Below are 25,760 nucleotides of genomic sequence, written 5' to 3' on the forward strand. Positions count from 1 at the left end.
TTAACCACCCATTTATATTTATCCTAAATTAATCTAATCCAATTTTATCCTCGCCATATTGTTGTCAATTGGTCCCAGATTCTTCAGTCACCCACCACACAAGTAGTGAGTTGCAGAGACCAATTAACCTACCAACCAGTTTATCGTTCCATCTCAACCTATTATGGAACCTGTGTCAGTGGTGTTCCCATGCACCTGCCACTTTTGTGCTTCTTGGCGGTAGAGGTAGACACAAAATGCTGGAGTAACTCAGCGGGACAGGCAGCATCTCTGGAGAGAAGGAATGGGTGAGGTTTCGGGTTGAGGTGGTGGGTTTGGGAAGTGCTGTCAGAGTGGCCTGGCTGAGTGGCCACATTGGAGGGTACACACTGTAGCAATTGTAGACTGCTGACATAGAAAATGAACTTCTGGCTAATGCTCGCTCCTCACTTCCTCTCACATCTTGTTCTCCTTCCCCTCTCATCGGAAATACTTCTCCACAAATTAATCTTCACACAAGCCCATCACCTCTGCATCCGCCTTACTCAAGACCCCTGCCATCTTTGCTTCTCTACCTTGCCGTCCCCTCCCCATGAGGACAGAAAAGCCTATGAGTTAACAGGATAGGCACAAAATGCTGGAGTAACTCAGCGGGACAGGCAGCATCTCTGGAGAGAAGGAATGGGTGACGTTTCGGGTCGGGACTCTTCTTCAGACTTATCATTTGAGTTAACAAACTGGTGCAGGAAGCAATAACAAACAAAGGCAGGAGAACGGAATTTCAAGGGCAGGAGAACAAAGGGGGACCCAGTGTGAGGGGGCTGCCGAGAACAAAGGGGGACCATTGGGGACCAAAATAAATGCTTTGTAACTTTGTCGGCTCCCTGTATGTGGCGACTCTTTGCATACATTCGGTTTGCAAAGTAAAAAATCTCACTCTGACATATCACATGTGGCAATAAAGTGTCAATTCATTCAGGATCCACTCCCAAGCCATGATTTGAAAGGTCGAGCTCATATTACCAGGATTTGCACAGAGCATCCACTTTCTCTCCAGATGGATAAATTTTCCCATTCAGCACACATGGACACTGCTTCAGCTTCATGCAGGAATTGCCAAGGAAGAGTTTGGAATAATCAGTTTCTGTGGTGAATGAGAACAATTGTCAGTCATTACAAAACTGCTGAACGATGAGAATGTATGAAACAGGAACCTGCTCTGCCAGTGAATAAGATAACTGTCGGTCCCCATCTTGGTCTCAGCACCACATTCCCACTCTCTCCGTACCCGCCTCCCTTTTAGTGCACCTGCTCCTCACTGTGCATATGTATATGACCATTAACATATTCTAAACACAAATGTCCCGGCATCATCTCCGGCGATCTACCCCCCAGTGCCTCCAATCTTATAGTTCCCAGCCCCGCACGGCCCGATTCTACCTCCTACCCAAAATCCACAAACACAACTGTCCCAGCAGACCCATTGTCTCTGCCTGCTCATGCCCCACCGAACCTATCTCTACCTACCTCGACAAATCCATCCTATCCCCCCTGGTTAAATCCCTCCCCACCTACGTCCAAGACACCTCACACGCTCTCCATCTCCTGGATAACTTCCCGGTTCCCAGGCCCCCACTCCCTCATCTTCACCATGGATGTCCAGTCACTCTACACTTCCATCCCCCACAAGGATGGTCTCGAAGCCCTCCGTTTCTTCCTCGACCGTAGAACCAGCCAATCCCCATCGACCAGCACTCTCCTCCGCCTAGCAGAGCTGGTTCTTACCCTCAACAACTTCTCCTTTGACTCCTCCCACTTCCTCCAAACCAGAGGCGTAGCTATGGGCACTCGCTTGGGCCCTAGCTACGCCTGCCTCTTTGTCGGGTACGTCGAACAATCCCTGTTCCAGACGTACACTGGCCCCATCCCCGAACTCTACCTCCGCTACATCGACGACTGCATTGGTGCTACCTCTTGCACCCATGCAAAACTCACTGACTTCATACACTTCACCACCAATTTCCATCCTGCCCTTAAATATACCTGGACTATCTCTGACATCTCCCTCCCGTTTCTGTACCTCACCATCTCCATCACAGGAGACAGACTAGTGACGGACATTTACTACAAACCCACCGACTCGCACAGCTATCTGGACTACACTTCTTCCCACCCGGTCCCCTGCAAAAATTCTATCCCCTACTCCCAATTCCTCCGTCTACGCCGCATCTGCGCCCGGGATGAGGTGTTTCACACTAGGGCTTCCGAGATGTCCTCGTTCTTCAGAAAACAGGGCTTCCCCTCCTCCATTATAGATGAGGCTCTCACTAGAGTCTCTTCTACATCCCGCAGCTCCGCTCTTGCTCCCCCTCCCCCCACTCGCAACGAGGACAGAATCCCCCTCGTTCTCACCTTCCACCCCACCAGCCAGCGGATCCAACATATCATCCACCAACATTTCCGTCACCTACAACGGGACCCCACCACCGGCCATATCTTCCCATCCCCTCCCCTCTCTGCGTTCCGCAGAGACCGTTCCCTCCGTAACTCCCTGGTCCACTCGTCCCTTCCTACCCAAACCACCCCAACCCCGGGCACTTTCCCCTGCAACCGCACGAGATGCAACACCTGTCCCTTTACCTCCCCCCTCAACTCCATCCAAGGACCCAAACAGTCTTTCCAGGTGAGACAAAGGTTCACCTGCACCTCCTCCAACCTCATCTATTGCATCCGCTGCTCTAGATGTCAACTTATTTACATCGGCGAAACCAAGCGCAGGCTCGGCGATCGCTTCGCTGAACACCTGCGCTCGGTCCGCATTAACAAAACTGATCTCCCGGTGGCCGAGCACTTTAACTCCCCCTCCCATTCCCAGTCTGACCTTTCTGTAATGGGCCTCCTCCAGTGCCATAGTGAGGCCCGCCGGAAATTGGAGAAGCAGCACCTCATATTTCGCCTGGGCAGTTTGCAGCCCGGTGGTATGAACATCGACTTCTCCAACTTCAGATAGCTCCTCTGTCCCTCCCTTCCCCTCCTCCTTCCCAGATCTCCCTCTATCTTCCTGTCTCCACCTATATCCTTCCTTTGTCCCGCCCCCCTGACATCAGTCTGAAGAAGGGTCTCGACCCGAAACGTCACCCATTCCTTCTCTCCCGAGATGCTGCCTGACCTGCTGAGTTACTCCAGCATTTTGTGAATAAATTATTCGACCCTTATCTGCTAATCTCTGCCTTGAATGCATTTAGTGACAAGCTTCCTTGGATGGGAGAACTCCAAGAGAAGACACTGCTCTTATTGTCGTGTGGGATTGATGGGGTATTAGCCAACACCTCAGGTGATGTGATTTATTTGCTGGGCAGTGTAATGGGATGAAATCCCTGGGAGCATCCCCTGGTTTTGCCTCAAATACCTGGAGCATGTCGACCCAGAGGACTAAAGGATCACCACGGCTTCTCATACATTAGCACCGTTGATGCTGAAACCCAGCGCATCCTGATGCCACTGAAAGCCACAACTTCCCCTTATCCATCCAGGAAATTTCACCTCAACGTCTCACCGTTACAGATATGGACAGAGAAATGCCAGATGAAGTTTAATTCAAGCAAATGTGAGGTGTGGTCCAAAGTAAGAAGAAAGAATACAGTTAATGTCAAGAGCCTGTTAGCATTGAACACAAGTGCTGGAGTAAGTCAGCATCTCTGGAGGACATAGAAGAGTAACGTTTCAGGTCTGGATCTTTCTTCAGTCTGAAAATGGGTCTTGACCCGAAATGACACCTAACCACATTCTCTAGAGATGCTACCTGATCCCGCTGAGTTACTCCATCACTTTGTGTTCTTTACAAGATTCCAGCATCTGCAGTTCATTTTGTCTATAATTAACAGCATTGATGTACAGAGGGATCTTGGGGTCGAAGTCCATAACTCCCTCAAAGTGACAACACAAGTAGTTATAATGGTAAAGGTATATGGTATAGAAAACAAGGAACTACAGATGTCGGTTGGCAAAAGAAGAAACAACGTGCTGGAGTAACTTAGCGGGCCAGGCAGCATCCTTGGTGAACAAGGATAGGTGACGTTTTAGATCGGGATCTTTCATCAAACTACTGCTCCTATCTTTTTCAGGCATACGATAGGCATGCCTTCAATGGTCGGAGCATTAGGTATAAGAGTCAGAAAGTCAAAATGCCGCTTTACAGGACTTTGGTTAGGCCACATTTGGAGAACTGTGTGTAGTCTGGTCACCCCATGGCAGGAAAGAAGTGGAAGCTTTGGAGTGGGTGCAGAAGCAGCTTGCTAGAATGTTGTCTGGGTTGAAGGTCTCAAACACCAGGAGAAAGTGGACTCCGTGGACAAAAGGGTCACCACAGTTCCTGAACTTACAATGCAGCACTTCTGAGGCAGAAACCCTATGTGTCCTAATCCCACCTTAGGGAAGCGGTAGAGCTATTGCCTTACAGCGCCAGAGACCCGGGTTCCATCCTGACTCAGGGTGCTTGTCTGTACGGAGTTTGTACGTTCTACCCGTGACATGCGTGGGTTTTCTATGAGATCTTCAGTTTCCACTCACACTCCAAAGACGTACAGGCTTATAGGTTAATTGGCTTGGTATAAATGTAAAAAGTTGTTCCTGGTGTATGTAGGGTAGTGTTAATGTGTGGGAATCGCTGCTCGGTGCGGACTTGGTGGGCCAAAGGGCCTGTTTCCGCGCTGTATCTCTAAACTAAACTAAAACTAAACCTCAAAAACACGTTTCCTTTGCAATCTAGGACATTTGGCCTCAGTGTTCCTTACAGCTGCATCACAGCCACTGTGCCTGGACCAACGCTTCCCCCAGGGAATAGGCAACCTCTCAGCTCGCCCATCCAGTCTGAGCCTCCTGCCCATCTTCGGGCCAATACGTACTGCAATCGGGCACATCGTTCTGCCAGTCGTCCAGTCGGATGCCCCGGGCCTTGCAGGCCAGCACGTAGGAGTGGATGGCTGAGCACATGTAGCCCCGGATGTTCTCGTAGTTGCACGTCTCGTACCGGCAGCGCTGAAAGGGAAGAAAGGCGTGAGTGGTGCCAGCACGGCTATTCTCAGAGGAACTGGAGGAGACGTCTGACTGTGCATCATCCCATACCATACGATAAGATAGAACTTTGTTTGTCCCAGGAGGGAAATTGGTCTGCCAACAGTCATGAAACACAACAAAGATACATGAAACATGAGATTAAAGTGACGAGTGAAAAGTCCAGGATTCGGGGTGTGTGTAAAGATTGGGGAAGGGGGGGGGAAGGGGAATCAGTCTACCCCACGACAGAAGGGGGAGGAATTATACGGTTTGATAGCTACGGGGAAAAAGCATCTATTGTGGCGTTCTGTGGTATGTCTTGGTGGAACCAGTCTGTTGCTGAAGGTGCTCCTCAGAGTGGTCAGAACTGAACTTTACTCTATGATTGAATTGGAGTCAATTCCACTGATAAAATTGGCTCTAAACACTGTCTGGAAGGAGAACCAGTCATCACTGACAGGGGTGGGAGATCTGGAAGGTCGGCAAGAAGTCACTGATGGGGCAGGGAGTTCAGCAAGGAATCACTGATGGGGCTGGGAGGTACTGGTTAATGAAAGGTCTGAGAGGTTAGTGAGGCTGGAATGTCGGTTGATTTCACTGATGTGACTGGGAGGTTAGTGAGGTGCTCACAGACTGGTCTGGGTGCTCGGTGGGGGGCCACTGGCTAGTTTCGGAAATCAGTGAGGAGTCACTGACCTCGGTCAGCAATGGATCTCTCACAGGTGGATTCCTTATGTTGGATATTCTTCGTGGACGGATCCAAGACCCATGTTAGATGTGACTCCAAACACAGGCTGGTGTCACAGCATGCACAGGCTGAATGATGCACAGCTCAAACTTCAAGTATTTCAAAAATAACCCAGGATAGGCACATGGAATATAACCTCAAAACCATGGACGATTATTATAAGATAAATGAAAACAAACTTTTCCCACTGTTAAAATACCCACAAGGTCAGGTGCCATAGAGTCATACACCGATCAGCCAAAACATTATGACCACTGACAGGAGAAGTGAATAACATTGATTATCTTGTTACAATGGCACCTGTCAAGGGGTGGGATATATTAGGCAGCAAGTAAACAGTCAGTTCTTGAAGTTCTTGATGTGTTGGATGCAGGAGAAATGGGCAGGAGTAAAGACCTGAGTGACTTTGACAAGGGCCAAATTGTTATGGCCAGACGACTGGGTCAGAGTATCTCTAAAACGGCAAGGCTTGTGGGGTGCTCCCGGTTAGCAGTGGTGAGTACCTACCGACAGTGGTCCGAGGAGGGACAAACCACAAACCGGCGACATGGTGTTGGGCGCCCAAGGCTCATCGATGCGCGAGGGCAATGAAGGCTATCCTTTCTGGTCCGAACCGACAGAAGGTCTACTGTGGCACAAGTCACAGAAAATGTTAATGGTGATCACGGGAGGAATGTGTCACAATACACAGTGCATCACACCCTGCTGCGTATGGGGCTGCACATGGAGGACCAACAGCATATTAGGCAGATGGTCATAATGTTTTGGCTCATCAGGTCATAATGTTTTGGTTGATCGGTGTATAATACGTTCTCCCCGTGACCTCCGAGATCTTCGGTTTCCTCCCACACTCCAAAGACGTACAGGTATGTAGGTTAATTGGCTGGGTAAAATGTAAAAAAAAAAAATTTGTCCCTAGTGGGTGAAGGATAGTGTTAATGTACAGGGATCGCTGGGCGGCACGGACTTGGAGGGCCGAAAAGGCCTGTTTCCGGCTGTATATATATGATATGATATGATATGAATATAGTCAAGCTTTTCTGCCCACATTTTACCTATGCTGACCCCAAATGCCTGTATATTAATCCCATTTACCACCACTTGGACCATAGCTTACTATCCCTTGGTGTTTCAGGTGTAAAACTAAATGCTTCTTAAATGCAAGAGTCTTTTCCTCAATCATGTTCTCAAACAGTGCCTTCCAGATTCCAACCAGGCTCTGGGGGAAAATAATTTACCATAGATACCCTCTCATTCCAAGTGGTGGTAAACTCCTCACTTTAAACTCTATCCTCTGGTTAAAAACAACTGTGCCATATTAAAAAGCTTCTCATTATCCACCCTATCCGTGCCCCTTGCAATTTTAGATAATGGACAATAGGTGCAGGAGTAGGCCATTCGGTCCTTCGAGCCAGCACCGCCATTCACCGTGATCAAGGCTGATCATGCACAATCAGTACCCTGTTCCTGCCTTCTCCCCATATCCCCTGACTCCGCTATCATTAAGAGCTCCATCTAACTCTCTCTTGAAAGCATCCAGAGAATTGGCCTCCACTGCCTTCTGAGGCAGAGAATTCCATAGCTTCACAACTCTTTTGGCAGCCTCTATCAGGTCTCTCCACTGCCTTCTCATACCAAGTATATCAACCCTGCCCTTTCCAGTCTCTTATCAAAGCTAAATCACTTCGTCCCAGTTACCATCCTGGTGAATCTCCCCTGCACCCTCTCCAGGGCAATTGCACTCTTCCCATGTTGAGGCGACCACAACTATATGGAGTACTCCAGCTGGGCCTAAACAACATTTTATAAAGTTGCTAGACCAAGTGGACCCGTTGGGCCCAAACCTCTCCTGCATTGCTGCAGCACCCTCTCCTACCCCCTCCCCCCTTCCCGGTCACCCCCTTTCCCCCCCTCCACACCCCCTCAATACTCCCTGGGGCCCTACCATTCATTTTATCTACCCTACCCTTATCCAACTTCCCAAAAATTGGCAGAGGAGGTAATTGAGGCACGGACTATCCTAACGTTTAAAAAACAGTTAGGCAGGTACATGGATAGGACAGGTTTGGAGGGATATGGGCCAAACACAGGAAGGTGGGACTAGCGTAGATGGGACATGTTGGCCGGGTTGGGCAAGTTGGGCCGAAAGGCCTGTTTCTACATTAATAAAGGTTTCACTCTTTAACTCTATGACTCTGAAACGCATCACCTCACACATCTGCCATTGTTCTGCTCATCTTACCCAATGATCAGTATCATCGGGTGGTAAAAGACTATCCTCCTCATTATCAACAACACTGCTGATGTCCATTGTTATACAGCATAAAAACAAGGCCTTTGGGCTGATTCATCCATGCTGACCAAGTTGTTTAGCAGGTAGTCCCACAGAACTTTCACATCATCTGCAAACGTACTACTCATACCTCTACATTCACATAGTGATTGTAAATCTATGTGATGGATATCAAGGCCCTGATCCCGAGGTACACCACTGCTCACAGCCCTCCAGTATCAAAAAATAATCTTCTAATATCACCCTGGCTCCTACTGTTGAGACAGGTTTGGATCCAATGTTCCAACTTCCCTGAGATCTCATGGGCCCTAACCTTAGAAACCAGTTTCTCATGTGGGATCTCACCAAACCTGATTAAAGTCCATGTCAACTGTTAACTGCTCTACCCTCATCAAGATGTCTGCAGCATCTGGTACCTCCACTGAATGGAAAGATACTGAAAAGAATGCATAATAAAATGCACAATAAAATGGTAGGCACTCCTTTTCATTATTTACATATTTGAATGTACTGCCAGGAATCCCATTGACATATAACACTTAATCACCTTTACGGGAGTTGTAGAATATTTCTGAAATAGGTCACATGTTGCAGAGAACACTTGGGAGGCCAAGTCAATGGATAGAGATTATGGGGAGCAGGCAGGAGAATGGGGCTGAGAAGGGAAGATAGATCAGCCATGATTGAACGGCAGAGTATATTTGATGGGCCAAATGGCCTAATTCTGCTCCTATCACTTATGAACTAATGAACTTTTGAAGAAAATAATTTATTCAACTGTGGTCTTCAAGTAAAACCTCAGCTGTAAAACTTTATGATTGTGTAAATAACTTTTTCCCAACTGTATGTGGTCTCACTGTAGGCCACAGTGTGTGACACAAATACAATCATCACTGTCCACAAATTCATGACATTTAAAGCTCATTATGACATTGAAATATTTATATCATTTTTACCTCAACATGGTTCATCGGGTCGACCAATGCATGGCATCTTCCAAACATGCTGCCTTTATTTATCAGCCTGAAACAATGGCGCTGTGCATAATCCACTAGAAACAGAGATGACAATGTGACCGTTCTGTGTCATTAGTCACTTTATTGGTGCAGTGCAGCCCATTCCCAGGAAGCACTGCATCCAGCGCAGCGACCCTCAAGTTCTGCAATAACTTACCAGTCTTGACTGCAATTGCCTTAGAGCGAGGGGCTTAGATGGGGTGCAATTTGTAACGTACACTCAGGAGAGTTCTTTGAGCCAATACGTAGGTAGTGGCAGGCGTAGTTATACGTAGATACAACTAGAGACACGCCTGTACCAGATCTAATCTTGGGAAATGAGGCCTGACAGGTGTGAGAAGGGGAGCATTCTGAGTATAGTGTTCATAGTTCTGAAAGATTCAGGACAGTTGTGGAGATGGTCTGCAAGCTAAGGTCCTGCAGGAAGGAACTGCAGATGCTGGTTTACACTGAAGATAGACACAAAATGCTGGAGTAACTCAGCAGGACAGGCAACATCTCTGGATAGAAAGGAAGGAACCCATTCCTTCCCTCCAGTGATGCTGCCTGTCCCACTGAGTGACTCCAACATTTTGCTTCTAGCTAAGGTCCAAAATTGGGTGGAGGTGGATTTCCATAATATAAGGCAAGACCTAGTGAAATTAGGTTGAGAGTAGTTGATTGCAGTTAAAACATCAACAAGTGGGGATCTTTTATCTGGGAGGCAGCTGGAGTTCAAGGCCAACATGTTTCTGTAAGGGTGAAAGGTAAGGATTAGCAAGCCCTCCATGATTTGAAGTGTTGGTGATGGAAAAACAGGTGTACAGTTATAGCAAACTGAATTGGGAGAGACCATTAAGGAATATAGTCAGAAGAGTGCTTATAAATTGTAGAAGGGCAAAGAAGGGATATGAAATATAATTGGCAGACAAAATTAAGGAGAATCCCAAGGGATTTTATATTAGGTGCAAGGTAAGCAGAAAAGCAGTGTATTAAAGGACAAGCTGTGTGTGGAGCCAGAGGATGTGGGTGAATACTTCTCATCTGTATTCACGAAGGAGAGAGACGAGGTAGAATGAGAGTTCAAAGAAAGGGATGGTGAAATTCTAGTTCATGCTTGCATTAAGGAGGAGTATGAGATTGCTTGGAGCATATAAAGATGAATAAGTCCACATGGCACGAAGGGGTCCATCCCAAACTGCAGTGGGGGGCCAGGGAAGTGATTGCTGGGGTCTAGATGGTGAACTCTACATCATTGCCAGCCCCAGGTGAGGTACCAGATGACTGAAGGGTAACAAATGCTGCACCTTTATTTGAGAAAGGCATCAGGGATAAACTGGATAAGGTCAGGCCAGTGAATCTAACATCAGTGTTGGGGAAATTATTGAAAACAAAATCAAAGGGACAGGTTTCAACTTCACTTGGAAAAGCAGGGATTAATTAGTGATTGCCAGCGACACTGTTCATGGGAGATCTTGTCTCACTAATGTGCCAATTTTCTTTGCAGATTGATGAGAGCAGTGCAGTAGGTGTTAGCTACATGCAATTCCTACATTCATTAGCTATGGAGCGAATTTAAGAGCAGGAACGTCAGGTTTCAACATTGGACAGGTCGCCGATGGAGTCTTGTGTGCAGTTCTGGTCACCACACCAATGGAAGGCTGTGATCGTGCTGCAGAGAATGCAGAGGAGATTCACCAGGACATTGGCTGAATGGCAGCATTTCAGATATGAGGCGAGGTTGGATAGGCTGGGCTTGCTTTCCCCAGAGTGGAGGAGGCTGAGTGGTGACCTGACGGAAGTATGTAAAATTATGATGGTAGATAGTTCGAATCTTCTACCCTGGTAGGAGTATCTAATTAAAGATATAGTTGTAAGATGAGGGGTAGTTCTGAGCTCTGGGTGGGGGGGAGTTTTTCACTCAGAGTGTGGTTAGAAACTGAAACACGCTGCTTGAAGCGGGCGGCACGGTGGCACAGTGGTAGAGTTGCTGCCTTACATCCCTTGCAGCGTCGGAGACACGGGTTCGATCCTGACTACGGGTGCTGTTTGTACGTTCTCCCCGTGACCTCGTGGGTTTTCTCCGAGATCTTCGGTTTCCTCCCACACTCCAAAGACGTACAGGTATGTAGGTAAAATGGCCTGGTAAATGTGAAAATTGTCCCGAGTGTGTGTAGGATAGCGTTAATGTGCGGGTATCGCAGGTCGGTGCGGACTCGGTGGGCTGAAGGGCCTGTTTCCAAGCTGTACCTCTAAACTAAAGTAAATTAAGTGGTGGTGGAGGCAGATAATCTCACAGCAATTGAGAAATGTCTGGACGAGCATTTGAATTGACAAGGCATTGAAGGCTGAGACCAATTGAGGCAAAATGGGAACGTTGTCGTTGAGGTATAAAGGTTGTCATGGACTTGGTGGGGCTGGGACCTGGTTCTGTGCTATACAACTTTATGAGGTGTGACTGAGTGGCTTAACTAGTGGCTGTAAAAGCATAGTGTGTGAAATGTCATTATTGTAAATCAATGGATTTTTCAAAGGTTTGTTTATGTTTGAGCCTTTACCTTAATCACTGTAATTTCCGAGCAAAAGTGTCATCCCAATTTACCAATAATGAATTCACAAAAGATTAAATTTCACATTGTGAAACAAAAAGTAGGAAGAATGAGTACAAACTGTCCCAGGCCGCTGATCCCACGCTGACTACCAGCCACTGGTTTGGGTGAACTGGGCTGTCTGCTGCCTTGCTATTATCTTAACCATCAGCAACGTTTCCAAACTGCATCATTTCCACCTAGTTTTAGCTGCACAATATCTCCAGCTGATCTACACCAACCCCTGCTGAAGAAACCTCAGTCTCCTGTCCCTACTTGATGATTTCAGTCTTGGTGCAGTCTTTCCTTAATCTTGTGAGTCGGTTTTCTCAAGCTCCAAGTCAGATTCAGATTCAGATTCTAATCAATTTCTTGTCATATACACCATGGGTGCAATGACATTTCTTGTTCGCAAGAAGCACATAAAGAGCATCAGGTAATAATAGATACAGTAATAAACAGAACAACAAATGTAAAAGAGCAGAATGGTGCAAGATTATAGTGCAATTTGGAGTAGTGCCAAAAACTTTACCAAAGTGCAATGATGGAATAATCAAATGAGGTAGAGTTAAGAGCAAGAGTACCTGGCAACACCTCTAAGGGTGTGTGAAAGAGGTGATTGCTTCAGGAGACGGATCGCAGTGGGGAGGAAGCTGTTCTTAAGTCTTGATGTCCAGGCTGTAGTTTCTCACAGAAGGTTGAAGAGAAAAAAGAGAATGACCAGGGTGACAGACACTCTTGACAATACTTCCACCTTCCTAATGGCCCTGTCCCAGTTCAGAGATTTTTAAGGCGACTACCGGCGACTGTCATAGTCGTAGCAAGTCGCCGAAAAACCGGCAACTGGACTCCCCCTACGACAATGTCTACGACAAGTTGCAATAACCTACCACCGAGTCGATGGCAAGCTACCGACATCCGGCGACCCAGTCGTCGCGACTTAGGACGTCCACCTGCGACCACGCCTACGACAAGCAACGACAACCGAAGTCAACCTACTTCCACCCTTGACAAGCTACGACTCTGTTGGTCACAACTGAAGACAACTGTAGCCATTTCACGTAATTTTGGCGCCAAAGGGGTGTGGGTAGGGTTTCCAATCATTCTGCATCATGACTGCCATGGAGCAACATGTGATGGTATTGCTCTTACAAGAACAACAAGCCCTGCTGCTTGCAGCGGCCCTCATGCTTAAAATTCTGCAAGACAGAAGGACAAGAAGAATGGGGAAGAAGAGGCCCAAGAAGAGGTCTGTGTGGTTGAAGCCCTTGTCCCTGAAGAGACCCAGGTTGGGCCAGTACGACAACCTAATGACTGAGCTCCAGCAAGAAGATGAGGCTGCCTTCAGAAACTTCACTAGGCTACCCCCTGAGCTGTTTCAGGAACTGAAGTCACGGGTGGGTCCACTCCTCGAGAAAACCCGACAAAAACAGCACCGGCGACAACCTACGTTACCTGGCGACAACCTACGACAGCGCCCACGTCAGGAGACGACAAGCTACGCTCATTGGCATCAAACCAGCAGTCACCGAAAAATTTCATGCCTTGACAAACTTCAGCGACGACCAGAAAAACGCTATGACTTTTTGGAGACTACTCACGACCATGCCTGCGGCACCCCGGCGATCATGCGGCGACAGCCTAGTCGCCTGTAGTCACCTTAAAAATCGCCGAACTGGGACAGGCCCTTAATGCAACACATTGTGCAGATGGACTGAATGGAAGGAAGTGACGAGGAAGTGAGGAAGAGGTGGACTGGGTTATGTTTCCCACTCTCTGCAGATTCAAACAGTCAGGGTCAGACCAGTCTGAGATGCATCCCATCGGAATACTTTCTATAGTGCATCTGCAGAACTTCGAAAAACCTCAAGGACATGCAAAGTCTTCTCACATGCATAAGAAAGTAAATTCGCTGATTGGCTTTTTTAATCACTGTGTTAGTGTGAAAGTATCAGGTTAGGTTGCTGTTGATATAGATACCTAGGAACTTGAAGCTGTCAACCATCTCTACAGCAGCTTTGTTGATGAGGGCAGGGATGTGTCTTGCTTCCTTAGGTCGACAACCAACTCTCTTGTTTTGCTGACTTCAAAGTCAGGTTTTTGTCTTGGCATCTCAACTTGAGGTTCACAATCTCTTTCCTGTCCTTTGTCTCATCATTGTTGTTGATTCAGACAACAGTGGAATTATCAGTGCACTGAAAGATCGCATTGGCGCTGTGCTTGGTTACACAGTCATGAGTGTACATGGAGTAGAGCAGGGGACTCAACAGGCAACACCTGAGATGCACCAGTGTTGAGGGTGAGGGTGGAGGACCAAATCCAACAGAATGTGGTCTGCTGGTCTCCAGGAAATCACATCAACGTATTTACTTTCTTAGGTGTCAGAAGATTCAGCATGTCCATGAGGATCCTCTCAAACTTCTACAGATACACTACAGAGAGTATACTGATGGATGCATTGCAACCTAATATGGCAACTGCTCCGCTTTTGACCATCTCAACCTGCAGAGTGGTGGGCACAGCCCAGTCCACAGAGGCTGGTTACTTCCATCCAGTCCATCTTCATGGTGCATTGCATCGGGAAGGCTGGGACTACCAGCAAGAATACCTATCACCCAGGTCTTTCCCATTGCTCTCTTCTGCTTTTTGGGAGAGGATTCGGGGAGTCCGTGCTTCAGAACACCTTCTTCCACATTGCCATCAGACTCCTGAATCAAATAGGGCAGTACAGTGGCACAGTTGGTAGAGCTGCTACCTCACAGCACCAGAGACCCGGGTTCGATCCTGACTTTGGGTGCCGTCTTTGTGGAATCTGCACATTCTTCCTGTGACAGCGTGGGTTCCCTGCTGGTGCTCCAGTTTCCTCCAACATCCAAACGGTATACGGGTTTGTAAGTTAATTGGCCTCTGTAAATTAGTGTGTACCTGGTGTGTAGGGAATAGATGAGAATATGGGATAAGATAGAACTATTTAAAATGGTCAGCATGGACTCCCTGGGCTGAAGGACCTATCTCCATGCTGTATCTCTAAACTAAACCAAACCTCTTTCACATCCCTCCCCGACATGCTGCCACGTACTCTTAATCTTAACAACCTCCTTCAGTTATTCCCTAATTGTAGTTTAATATAATTTTTTGCATGACCTCGAATTGCACTACAATCTCGGCACAATTCTGCTGTTTTGCACTCATTGTTGTTTTTATTGTCGTATTTATCAATATTGTATGTATACTGTGTGCGCTATGATCTTCATGCCAACAAGGAAATTCTTTATGACAATAAACTAATCTGTAACCTGAATCTGAATCTGAAGTGTCCTGATAACTGTCTCTTTACCTCAGAATGAAACGCGAGGATGTTATTTTGATCTAAGAACAAACCCTTGCCAAAAGAAATTCGGCCATTCACCGATCTACTCAAAACCAAGTTCATCAAGACGAGAGGCTTTGTTTTTGTCACTTACACTTGAATTGACTGAGGGAGCAGGGGTCTGGATGCTTGTCGATTGCATGCTTGTAGCATCTACCAAGGCGCCAAGTGTTCACAAATATCGCAGCAATCCCTTCCGAGATTTCCATGCTGCTCTTGAAGTCATCCTTGGAGTCGCCATTGAAATTTCCACACAAGCCTACAAGAGAGCAAGTGTCAGATTGAGCATTAAGTAAGAGCGGGCAGTGCTGTGAGTGGTACAATGGACTGAGGGCATTGCCTCAAAGCCCACTCCCAGAAATGGTTCCACTTAGGCTGCGTCAGAATAGGTATCATTGGAAGACAACACAGAATGGTGACTGGAAAGAAAGTTGACAAACTCCTCCATCTCCAAGCAGCAGCAGCCGGAACCAACATCATTGCTTTTGGTTTAGGCTTACTGTTGTCACATGTACCAAGGTACAGTTAAAAGCTTTGCTTTGCATGCTATCCAGTGAAATCAGATAGTACTATACATAAATAGAATTAAGCCAAACTCAAGAACAATAGGTAGAGCAGAGGAAAGGTACATAGTGCAGAATATAGTGTTCAGTATTATGACACAACAGTACCAGAGACAAAGTCCGATGTCCATAATAGGCTAGAGGCGATTAGACAGAGCCTTAGCTTATAGAAGGACCATTCAGAAACCTGATAACAGAGGGGAAGACGCTGTTCCTGTTCCAGATTCTGGTGGTGCACACTTTCATGTTTTTCTATATTCTGCCCAACAGAAGCAGGGAAAAGAGGAATGACTAGGCTTTTGATTATGTTGGCTGCTTTTCAGAGGCAGCATGAAGTGTGTGGGGTCAATGGTGGGGACTCTGATCTGTGTGATTTTCTGGGCTACATCCATAACAGCAATTTCTTGCGGCCTTGGGCAGAGCTACTCCCAAACCAAGCTGTGATCCAATACTCACAATATGCTTTCTATCGTGCATCTGTAGAAGTTAGTGAGTCATTGGAAACATGCCGAATATCTTCAGTCTCCTGGGAAAGTAAAGGCATGGGTGAGTCTTCTTGACTGTCGCTTCAATGTGGTTAGCCCACAACAGATCATTGGCAATATTAACACCAATGATGCTGATTGGGGCATGTACTCCACCATGCTTCCTGAAGTCGATAGCTAGCACCCTTGTCTTGCTGATATTGAGGGAGAGGTTGTTGTCTTGACACTATATTACTAGGTTCTCTATCTCGTTCCTGTACTCGGTCTCATCATTGTTTGTATTCCGGTCCATTACAGTGGTATCATCTGCAAACGTTTAGATAGAGTTAGAGCTGAACTTGGCCACAGAGTCGTGAGTGTATAGGGTGTATCGTAGGGGGTTGAAAACACATCCTTGCTCAGCATTGGTATTGAGAATTATTGTTGAGGATGTGTTGCCACCTGTCCTCACTGATTGTGGTCGGTGGATCAGAAAGTCAAGGATCCAGTGGCAGAGGGGGGTGCTGGATTTTGGAGATAAATTTAGAAGGGATTATGGTGTTGAAGGTGTAGTTTATAAAAAGGAGTCTAACGTAGGTATCCTTATTTAGGTGTTCCAGAGATGCGTTTTGGGCCAGGGAGATGGCATCTGCTGTAGACCTGTTGCGAGGGTACGCAAGCTGCAGTGGATCAAGGCTAGCTGGGAGGCAGGAGTTAATGTGCACCATCACCAGTCCCCACATTCAGAGGATGTCAAGATCCAGAGCGAATGCTGGTGTTCAGCCTCATCAGCACAGGGCACAGACTACTTGTCAGCCGATTGAATGACAATGGTGGGATGAGACCAAGGAAACGGATCCGCAAGTGTAGACTAAGGTGCGTGGAACACCTGGTCAGATGCCCGCTTGGGAATGGAAGGAGTTGTAGAGGTGAAAGAGATAAGAGCAGGGTTGGAATAAAATGGGAGAGAGTGCCAAGTGTTCAACAGTGTTTCTCTGACATATGCACAATGAAATTCTCATGTACTGCAACATTACTGATACAGATTAAATGCAACAACAATAGCGATAAATATACAATAAATTATCAGTTATTCTAAGTAAACGGTCCATGGCGGTGCAAGGGAAAAAACTGTTCTTGAACCTGGAGGTAATAGTTTGAAGGTTCATGTGTCTTTTTCCCGATGGTAACAGTGAAATGAGAGTGGGGCCAGTGTGGTGTGGGACTTGGAAGATATTAGCTGCCTTCGTGGGGCAGAACGTCCTGTAGATCCCTTCGATGGTGGGGAATAGAGGACAAACTGTGCAGGTGCAGGGAAAGGGGAAATGATTCCTGATCAAATTTGGGGGATGAAGGCAAAGATGGTGCAAGAGCAGGTCAACCCCTATGTGAAGCTGCAGAAATACTGAGCTGGAGGTGTGAATAAATGGAGACAAGGCCTTTGCTGAACACTGGCAACGTGAGATGGGTGGCCAGAATAGGCAATAAAGGGATGGATTCTGGAGCATGAGATCAATGCCGAGACTGATATATGGCACCCAGTAGAAAGGATAAGGCATAGAATTGAACCATTGGTCAAGGCAAGGGGAAACAATGGAAGCACAGACCAGGGCAGGTCTGAGATCGAGCTTGTGAATGTGCTGGAATGGGAAGGTGGTGTACAGATGTGTTGCCAGGACACGAGGGCCTGAGTTATGGAAGAGATTGGGTAGGCAAGAACCTTCTTCATTGGACCATAGGAGATTGGGCAGTGATCTTATAAATGTTTATTCAATCATGAGTGGAGGTGTTTGAGTGAATGCACACAGCTTTTCCCCAGGATTGGGGGATCAAGGGTGAGAGGGTATAGGTTTATGGTGAGCTGGGAAAGGTTTAATTGGAGGAGACAGCGTGGAACTCAGGCCTCAAGGTGAGTGATCTGGCTCTAAAAAGGTGCTTGTTCATTTGTCCAGATAGAGGATTGGAGGATCACACATCTTCAAACTCTGAATTGTAAAATGTTCAAACTGCTCACTATTTCATCTTAAAAATCAGTGATAACTTTTGCTCTCGGACACTGATACTTTGGTGAGCTTTAAGCATTGCTGCTTTGATTTCAGCATCCGAAATAATCTTTGTGCTTTATTTTGATTCCCCGTCTTTCCCTTTCAGGAATAAGCAGGTCAGGAACATTCTTGTTCCAGTTTCAGATGAGAGTGCAGGCTCCTCGATGCCCTCCGAGTTTTGATCACTGCAGAAGCTTTGGAAACAACTCCTCAGGACAGAAAGACAGCTGCAACCTCTCCAAGGATGTAGAGGAGGACTGTGGATCGACAGTGGTGCAGTTGGTAGCGCTTCTGCCTCACAGTGCCAGAGACCCAGCTTCGATCTTGCCCTCGGTGCTTTGTGTGGAGTTTGCATGTTCTCCCTGTGACCGTGTAGATTTCCGCAAGAGCTCTAGTTTCTTTCCACATTGCATAGATGTCCGAGTTTGTATGTTAATTGTCCTCTGTAAATTGCCCTGAATGTGGAGAGTGGATGCGAAAGTGAGATATTATAGAACGAGTGTGAACGGGCGATCGATGGTCAGCGTGGACAGGAACAGGCTGAAGGGCCTGTTTTCATGCTGTATCTTTCAATCAATTAAATTCAATCAAAAAAACCCCTGTCGATGTTTGCGTAACTTATTTCACGATGGAGGGCATCAGTTATGAGGTTCACACAACAACATTGACAGGTTTCTTTGAAGAAATTGGTTTGTGATGCAGGATTTCAGTTTGCGCCTGGGTCTTGTTCATTTTGATTACGTAATTACATTCTTCATACCTCTCGAAATAAACTCTTGTTTAATTCCAGAAATTCTTTTGCTGATCCAGAACACAAACCTTCCCACCATCACTTAACACAAATATTTTCATGGGATCAGGATATAAACTCCGAAAGATAAGAAGGAAAGCAAGACATGAAATGCTTATTGCCTTGCGGGTCTGCCTTCCCAAACATCGATACTGTAAATGAATACGAATGCCTCTTACCATGTGTGCTGCCAAAAAATTTCATTTGTACCAGTATGTACACTTGGAAAACTGGGCTGAAGTAGATTTGCATCTTCAGGCCAAATCTGGTGGTCATCTGAACACAGGTGATGGATTTTCTCTCAACCTTAAACCCAGCTAAAAGCAACAAAACAGGCCATCACTAAATGTTATGAATGAAACAGACAACAGGAGAAATATTTGAATAACTTGAATATTTCTATAGATTCAGGACTGGCACAGCTGGTAGAGTCATTGCCTCACAGCTCCAGTGACTGGTACTGCCTCTGTGGAGTTTTTTCATCCCACAGACCAAAATTCATAAGGTAATGAGGACATAAGTGATAGGAATAGATTTAGGCCATTCAGCCCATCAAGTGTACGCCATTCAATCATGGCTGATCTATCTCTCCCTCCAAACCCCATTCTCTTGCCTTCTCCCCATAACTCTTGACACCCATACTAATCAAGAATCCATCTATCTCTGCCTTAAAAATATCAATTGACTTGGCCTCCACAGCTTTCTGTGGCAAAAAATTGCACATATTCACCACCCACTGACTAAAGAAATTCCTCCTCATCTCCTTCCGAAAGTAATGTCCTTTATTCTGAGGCTATAACCTCTGTTCCTAGACTCTCCCACGAGTGGAAACATCCTCTCCACATCCACTCGATCCAAGCCTGGATTACAATTCGTGTAAGTTGGAAAGTTAATCAGTCGCTGTAAATTGTCCCCAGTGTAGGTGAGTGGTAGAATTTGGGGGATTTGATGTGGATGGTGTGTTGAAGACCCAGTTTCTATGATGTAGAACTCTGATTCTATGTGAAGGGCTAAAGTTAATATTTGGGAAATAGCAATCACAACATAATATGGTATTGAGAAAGGATATGGGCCACTCCAAGTTTAGAGTAGTCAAGTGGGGATTGGTTAGCTTCAGTTGGATGAGAAAAGATCTGGCCCAGCTAAGATGTAACCATCGTTTAGGAAGGAACTGCAGATGCTGGTTTACACCGAAGAGAGACACAAAATGTTGGAGTAACTCAGCGAGTCAGGCGGCATCTCTGGATAGAGGGAATGGGTGATGTTTCGGGTCGAGACCCTTCTTCAGACTGAGCGTCAGGGAAGATGGAGTTACAAAGGAGGTGTAAGAGATTAAAAGAGATGCAGAAATCAAGGAAAATGTAGAATAGACCATTGTTAGCTGGGAGAAGGTGACAACAAAGCAAACAGAGATACAATATAATGAGAGGGACCGTCAGACTGGTCGGAGAACGGGGGAGGGATGGAGAGAGAGGGAAAGCAAGGGTTAATTCAAGTTAGAGAAGACAATGTTCATACCGCTGGGGTGTAAGTGCCCCAAGCAAAATATGAGGTGCTGTTCCTCCAATTTGTACTGGGTCTCACTCTGACAATGGAGGAGGCCCAAGACAGAAAGGTCAGTGTGGGAATGGGAGCGGGAGTTAAAATGTTTAACAACCGGGAGATCATGTAGGTTTAGGCGGACTGAGTGGAGGTGTTCACCGAAACGATCGCCGAGCCTGCGCTTGGTCTCGCCGATATATAGGAGTCCACACCTGGAACTGCGGAAACAGTAGATGAGGTTGGAGGAGGTGCAAGTGAACCTCTGCTTCACCTGAAAAGACTGTCGGGATCCCTGGATGGGGTCTAGGTGGGAGGTATAGGGACAGGTGTTAGGGGAAAGTTTGCAGGGGTAAGTACCTGGGGAGGGGGTGGTTTGGGTGGGAAGGGACGTGTTCCCATCTCCACCCCTTTCCGCTTTCCACAGAGACTGTTCCCACTGCAACTCCCTGGTCAATTTGTTCCTTCCCACCCAAAGCCCCCCTCGCCAGGTACTCCCCAGGAAGGAACTGCAGATGCTGGTTTCAACCGAAGATAGACACAAAAAAACTGGAGTAACTTAGCTGGTCAGGCAGCATGTCTGGAGAAAAGGAATAGGTGACGATTTGGGTCAAGACCCTTCTTCAGACTGAGAGTCAGGGGAAAAGGAAACGAGAGATATAGATGTGGAGAGATTTCAAACAAATGAATGAAAGATATGCAAAAAGGTAGTCGAAGAACAGGAGGAATCACAGAGGGGGAGCAGCGAGAGAGGATGTTGCAAAACTCTCGTCGGAGAGAGGAGGAGAACTTTTTCAAAGTAGACATACCTTGAGGCGATTTTGCAGTGGAGCAGACAAGATGTGTAGGAAGGAACCTGATGAGTATTTTTGATAAATTAACAGAAAGAGTTGCCGAGGGAAAGGCTACACATCCGGACTTCCAGAAAGTAATGCGCATAATAGGCTTGTCAGCTAAACTGAAGGCCACAGAATAAAACGGTCTATTCACAAAATGCTGGAGTAACTCAGCAGGTCAGGCAGCATCTCGGGAGAGAAGGAATGGGTGACGTTTCGGGTCGAGACCCTTCTTCAGACTGAAGAAGGGTCTCGACCCGAAACGTCACCCATTCCTTCTCTCCCGAGATGCTGCCTGACCTGCTGAGTTACTCCAGCATTTTGTGAATAAATCGATTTGTACCAGCATCTGCAGTTATTTTCTTAGAATAAAACGGTCTGCAATGCAGAGATAGAGACATTTAAAATCATCAAGTGCATCGATACTGGTGGTCATTTATTATTGTCAGGTGTACTGAGCTAAGTGAAAAACACTGATCTGTGTGCCGTCCAGGGTGATCATACCATAGATTTGTACAATTCGTAGTGTAAAAACAGAAAGGAAACTGAGTGCAGAATATAGTTTTCCAGCTGCAGAGAAAGTGCAGATAAAAAACAGAGTAGATGGAGGGGAATGTTCTCGATAATGGACAAATGAAGAACCATGGGCATAGGATGAAGGAACAAATTATACACTATGAAAAAGGTTTTTAAACATCACTTGGTTAGGATGCTGAATGCATTGCTAGAAGCTTAGGGAAGGCATATTCAATTGTAGTACAGAGCGAGGTCCAGAGTCAGGTGTTTTATTGTCATATGTCCTAGATAAAACATGAAATTCTCACTTGCAGCAGCTCAACAGAAAATGTAAGCATAGACAATAGACAATAGGTGCAGAAGTAGGCCATTCGGCCCTTCAAGCCAGCACCGCCATTCACTGTGATCATGGCTGATCATCCACAATCAGTACCCCATTCCTGCCCTCTCCCCATACCCCCTGACTCCTGTATTGTACATTGTGTTATATACACATATATATATATATATATATATATATATATATATATATATAAACACACTGAACTATTTTTTATATACATACACATATACTCACATAAGTGTGTGATGGATAAGTGGATCAGTGAATGAAAGGGATGAATTTACCAGGCCATGGGCAAGAGGTCAGACAGTGGAACCAGTTTGATCGCTCTTACGTAAAGCCTTTGGGTGTGTTTGTAGAACTGAATCCGTGTGATCTGTGATTGTTCTGTCCGCACTATAACTATGTGCCTGGTAAGGTGTGAAGTTAAAAGATGTTGAAACCATTCAACATGTTAATCAGTGTCTGTGAAGAAACTGAGTTCATGCTTCAGTTCAAAAACATTCCGGAAGAACTTCCGAAAAAAGATCATCAGCTTGAAATTGCAACTTTATTTCTCTCTTCACAGATGCTGCCTGGCCTATTGTTTCCGAGAATTTCTATTCATTAGACTCCCCCCATCTGCACCATCAGTCTGAAGAAAGGACCCAGCCTGAAACGTTGCCTGTCCATTTCCCTCCGCAGATGTTGCCTGACCCACTCAGTTCCTCAGCAGTTTGTTTTTGACTCAGAACTTCAGTCTCTTCAATTTCCAATTCAGTCACAGCTCGAGCCTCTGAAGTTGGTTTGCCCTCCCCTCATACCAGAACATTCCTTCCACCATCACTCAACCATAACATGATAAGCATCACTCGCTCTCTTCTAAGTTCTGCATATCCCTCCCCACAGGCAGTGTTGAATAAACGCAGCAATCCATGTTACAAAATTACAATTGCACTCCTAATTTTAACCGTATTTGAATAGTGCTAATGATAAATATACATGCTATGAAGGTGAGAAGGTGATGAGTTCTTTGCCAGGTAGTGCAAGCTCTCTGTTGCTCTTACAAACTGACATGCCTTGTTAATATCCTAAGCTGCCTCCGGATGCAATGAAGTGGATCATCTCTCCATCTAACAGCCATGTGATGTGAAATAGCAGGTGGAGAGTGTTACCTCTAGCTGCCTCTAACTTTAATAAATGCGCTCCCCCCCCCCAGCCTGCCGGGAGGACCAGCGCCGTCCCGCCGTGCCCCGCACCTGACCTTCCACCCTTGGTGCAGCGCGGCGGCATAGAGTCCAACAAGATGGCCGTCTCCGCCGTTCGCAAAGAGGTTTGTGTGTGTGTGCCGCGCTGCCCGCCGGGAGGTGTAGTCCCCGCTCCCGCCCGGCCCCAGTGCCCCGGACCATCACCGGACTACAACCCCCAGCGGGCAACGTGGCGCACACACACTCACACAAACACACGCACACTGCGGCCACTCTCCTTCTTGTCCTCCTCCTCCCGCTCTGCCAGCTTGTGTGGGGGGGGGGGAGGGGGGGAGTGCAGGAGAGCCTCTAAGAGTGGAGGGGGGGTGAGGGGAGGAGGGGGGATAAGGGGGGTTGAGGGGGGATGGAGTGGGTATGGGGGGAGGGGGAGAAAAGGGGGGTTGAGGGGGGATGGAGTGGGTGAGTGGGGGGGTGAGGGGGGAAGTGGGGGAGGGGAGGGTGCTACACCAATGCAGGAGAGCTTTGTGCCCAACGGTTCCACCCTGTTCTAGTTCCATATGCTTACCACTCTCTTGTCCCTTTTAAATCTCCCCCTCTAACCTGAAACTTTAAAGGAATTTCTTTAGTCACAGGCTGGTGAATCTGTAGAATTATTTGCCACAGAAGGCTGTGGAGGCCGTCAATGGATATTTTTACGACAGAGATCGATAGATTCTTCATTAGTACGGGTATCAGGGGTTTAATGGGAAAGGGCAGGAGAATGGGGTTAGGAGGGAGAGATAGATCAACCGTGATTGTATGGCGGAGTAGATTTGATGGGCCAAATGGCCTATTTCTGCTCCTATCATTTATGACCTTATGATCTTATGACCTAAACCTATGCACTCAAGTTTTAGATTCTACTTTGGGGAAAGGCTGTGGCTTATCACCTTATCCTATGCCTAATAATCCCTATCAGCTCAATTAGCTGCACCATTGCATTTAAGGGGAACAATGAATCCCTTTTCCCATTGACTCATGGAGAATAATAATGTATGCATTAACCCACTGTCCCACCGTGCCTGTGACTATACATAATGTGCAAGTTGCTGATTCATCCACCGCTCAAACCGAGGAGTGGGCATTTTAAAATGCTTAACCTGCCCCATGTTTCTCCCTCCTCAAACACCACAGCCTCTCAGGAGTAACCCCTGTATCGGGGGTTATGGGGGAAAAGGCAGGACAAAGGGGTTAAGAAGGAAATATAGATCAGCCATGATTGAATGGCGGAGTAGGCTTGATGGGCTGAATGGCCTAATTCTGCTTCACTTTTGAACTTGTAACTGATAAACTAACTGCCTTTGAAACTGTGATGGGGAGTCAATATTGGGCCCGGCTCCCCCTCTGAGCCCCTGAACTCTGCTCCCAGCCCCTGAACTCTGCTCCCAGCCTCTGAACTCTGCCCGAGCCCCTGAACTCTGCCCGAGTCCCTAAACTCTGCCCGAGCCCCTGAACTCTGCCCGAGCTCCTGAACTCTGCCCGAGCTCCTGAACTCTGCCCGAGCCCCTGAATTCTACTCCGAGCTGCTGAACTTTACTCCGAGCTGCTGAACTCTGTCCGAGCTCCTGAACTCTGCCCAGGAACCTCCAGCATCCCACAATAATTAGAGGCCTTTATATCCCCTTCAATACTCTGCCTCCTGTGGCACCCTCTCTAGCCCTTCAAATCAGCTTGGTCATAGAGTGATACAGCGTGGAAACAGGCCCTTTGGCCCAACTTGTCCACACCGGCCAACATGTCCCAACTACACTAGTCCCACCTGCCTGCATTTGGCCCATATCCCTCCAAACCGTCCTGTACATGTACCTGTCTAACTGTTTCTTAAATGTTGGTATAGTCCCAGCCTCAACTACCTCATCTGGCAGCTTGTTTCATACACCCACCACCCTTTGTGTGAAAAGGTTACCCCTCAGATTCCTATTAAATCTTTTCCCCTTCACCTTCAACCTATGTCCTTTGGTCCTCGATTCACCTACTCTGGACAAGAGACTGTGCATCCATCTGATCTATTCCTCTCATGATTTTGTACACCTCTATAAGATCACCAGCTTGGTGTTTAGTTTTTACCTTTTATGAAGGGCAGACCCTGGATCTGATTATTCACGTACACCATGCCCAGCTTCAAGAAGGTAATTTTTATCTGTGAAACAACACAAATAATGAAGCAGCCCATCTTTTAGATGGAAATCTGAAATATCTACAGGCAAACATATTTAACCTCATCTCACCATAGCCTCCTTTATAGACAAGGCTACATCAACTTGATCGGCTTCACACTCTGGTGTACGATCTGCTTGACTTCATTGGTTGGGGCATTGAGCACAAGAGATAGGAAATCATGATGCAGCTCTATATAACTTTGGTTTGGCCACATTTGGAGTAATGCATGCAATACTGCTCACCTCATAAC

At 46.7% G+C, this 25,760-nt stretch overlaps 1 protein-coding gene across 1 annotated transcript in view; it reads right to left on the reverse strand.

The window, feature by feature from the left end:
- Positions 1 to 25,760, reverse strand: part of LOC144602453 (mucin-6-like) — a 170,386-nt gene that overhangs the window by 79,778 nt on the left and 64,848 nt on the right. The window contains exons 15-20 of the mRNA XM_078415600.1: positions 25,418 to 25,490; positions 19,070 to 19,207; positions 15,123 to 15,287; positions 9,032 to 9,126; positions 4,884 to 5,016; positions 1,003 to 1,123 (exon numbers count right to left, since the gene is read on the reverse strand). Of these exons, the coding sequence (XP_078271726.1) occupies positions 1,003 to 1,123; positions 4,884 to 5,016; positions 9,032 to 9,126; positions 15,123 to 15,287; positions 19,070 to 19,207; positions 25,418 to 25,490 (725 nt within the window). The remainder of the gene's footprint in view (positions 1 to 1,002; positions 1,124 to 4,883; positions 5,017 to 9,031; positions 9,127 to 15,122; positions 15,288 to 19,069; positions 19,208 to 25,417; positions 25,491 to 25,760) is intronic.

The sequence above is a fragment of the Rhinoraja longicauda genome, chromosome 18, assembly GCF_053455715.1.
Source record: "Rhinoraja longicauda isolate Sanriku21f chromosome 18, sRhiLon1.1, whole genome shotgun sequence".
In the NCBI taxonomy this organism is placed as follows: Eukaryota; Metazoa; Chordata; class Chondrichthyes; order Rajiformes; family Arhynchobatidae; genus Rhinoraja; species Rhinoraja longicauda.